Source organism: Myotis davidii, unplaced genomic scaffold (genome assembly GCF_000327345.1).
Source record: "Myotis davidii unplaced genomic scaffold, ASM32734v1 scaffold68, whole genome shotgun sequence".
NCBI lineage: Eukaryota > Metazoa > Chordata > Mammalia > Chiroptera > Vespertilionidae > Myotis > Myotis davidii.
Genome location: NW_006300376.1, coordinates 3822899 through 3825071, shown reverse-complemented (window position 1 = coordinate 3825071; position 2173 = coordinate 3822899). Strand labels below are relative to the sequence as shown.

At 36.8% G+C, this 2173-nt stretch overlaps 1 protein-coding gene across 1 annotated transcript in view; it reads right to left on the bottom strand.

The window, feature by feature from the left end:
* Window positions 1–178: 178 nt before the first annotated feature.
* Window positions 179–2173, bottom strand: part of POPDC3 (popeye domain containing 3) — a 5466-nt gene continuing 3471 nt past the window's right edge. The window contains exons 2-3 of the mRNA XM_006777216.2: window positions 1627–1735; window positions 179–649 (exon numbers count right to left, since the gene is read on the bottom strand). Coding sequence (XP_006777279.1) covers window positions 368–649; window positions 1627–1735 — 391 coding nt within the window. The 3' untranslated portion in view covers window positions 179–367. The remainder of the gene's footprint in view (window positions 650–1626; window positions 1736–2173) is intronic.

The following is a 2173-nucleotide window of genomic DNA, read 5'->3' as shown; positions in this document are numbered from 1 at the left end:
AGTACTTACCGCCCGCTCTTAGAGAAGCAACGCTGAACTCCATAGGGCAAGACCACAGATTTGAATCAATCAGAGGAAATATTGGAGAAAGCAGAATTTCATTCTCCCAGTTCTAATGCAGGAAAGGACAAACTGCCCATATTCACCCCCACCCCCCATTTGTTCAAATAAGAAATACAGAAAAATTGGTAAAATTTATTCACAATGCAGAAGTTGAGATGAATAAAGCAGCTGGCAATGGCGTCTTGCCTCTGAGTTTGATTTATAAAAAATATTAATGATCTCAATTTTCTGTATTTTGCTATTTCATTTGGGGAATGATGAAGAGGGTCTTTTTTTTATAATTATAAAACTTCAGACTTCAGTGTTATTTATCACAGTGTTGTCTGGAATTTCGAAAATATCCTATCAGGGGTGATCTGGGCTTTCCAGGACCTGCAAGTTGATAGAAGTTGGGTAACCGTATATCGTAGTGGTGTTTTCCTCCGATATATACCCTGTCATTCAAGGCATAGAGTTTATCTGCAATGTCACTGCCAACTAAAACTGAGAACAGGCGGGAGATGTAACGATACTGAGCGAAGAGCAAATATAATTTCTTTCTCCTCCATGACACATACCGACAATCAGTTTCTGCTGTGAGGGTTACCTAAAAACAATAAAACCATGTATAAACAAAGATTAGGGTGCAAGAAAAGTTCTGTCAGTCACATTTTTTGTTCCCCACATTTTAAATGAATGTCCATTCTTTTTTTTTTAATTTTAGGTTAAAAAAGCCCACTGACCCAAAACATACTGTAAAAATAGAAAAAGAGATCAGAAAATGTATTACTATACATAATTTATAACATGAATAGTCACAATATTGTGCCCATCTCCAATTTATCTGTTTTTTAAGTTCAGATATCTGTGTTTTGCTTTTTATTGAAGCAAGAGTTAATTATACTAAAAATTAATAAAGTCGGCTAATGTTAGAGAAGTATCTCCAGTCAGTCCTGAAGACTGTGGACATTGAACCCTAATCCAGTTTCGATAGTACAAAATAGAATTTATTTACCTATCCTGCATATGTATATGAATTTGTATGTGTAGACACACATGTATGTTAGATGTATTAATCACAGGAAAACAGTATATACCATAATAGATAGAACCTCCTGAACTGATTATCTTTCAAAACTCCCAGACATGGCAGCAGAGCAGGGACAGGAAGTTTAGCATTTTGTTGGTAGACAACAACTGCAATCCATCAGCATCTTAAATTTCAAAAATAACTTATTTTGTAATAAAGGCAGATTTTTTGTTCTTGGTGTTTTTCTCAATGGTCGCAGTGGCAGTGTATAGTGTACTGTCAAATCTCAAATGATTTTCATTCCCATATATGCAGTTAAGCAAAGAAAAATGTAAGACTATTTTTCACAGACTCCTTTCTGTCATATGAAATACTTGTTACTGGACTCCTATAAACTGACATCAATCGTCAAGAGTCAAACAGCTTTAGAAAGTCATGCATGCTGCATAGTACGCTCCAAAGTGACATATGAATGATTCCTCTGTCACCTGCTGTGCGTCTGTTTATCTGTGTGGGAGCGGCCGTGTTCACTGCGTGCGCTCGTTACCCCTTACCTGAAAAGTGCCTTCCTCAGTGGGTCTCAGTGAGTCCCATTCAGGAGAATCCAGGAACTGGAAGGGGAAAATGTAATGCAGAAATTCGCCATCAACTGTCACTCTGATCCTACCCAGACACAAAGAACAGCATTTATGAGGAAGGAGAAAGCCAGCACATAACTGGGGTGAGGGGAGGGTTCAGGCCTCTGAGGACCTTTTTGGCTGTTAAAATGTTGAAGGGCAAAGATTAAATTCCTGCATTACAGTGAGTGGCAAGTCTCCTGTAAGATTCATGTACTGATGTTCCTCACACAGTTAGGATTCTGGAATATTGAGCAAAATTCATCAAAAAACTCATCAAGCTGTACATTTATGATATGTGCCCATCTCTGCATGTATATTACACTCTGATAAAAAGTTTCAGTGCACTCAGATTTTAAATTAAATAGAACACTGAAGAACATAAAGGGGTACCACTGTAAATACCTCTGAAAATTAAAACAACTTTTAAAGAAAATAATCATATTGTTTCCTCCCCCAAACTTATATATATCTATATATATAT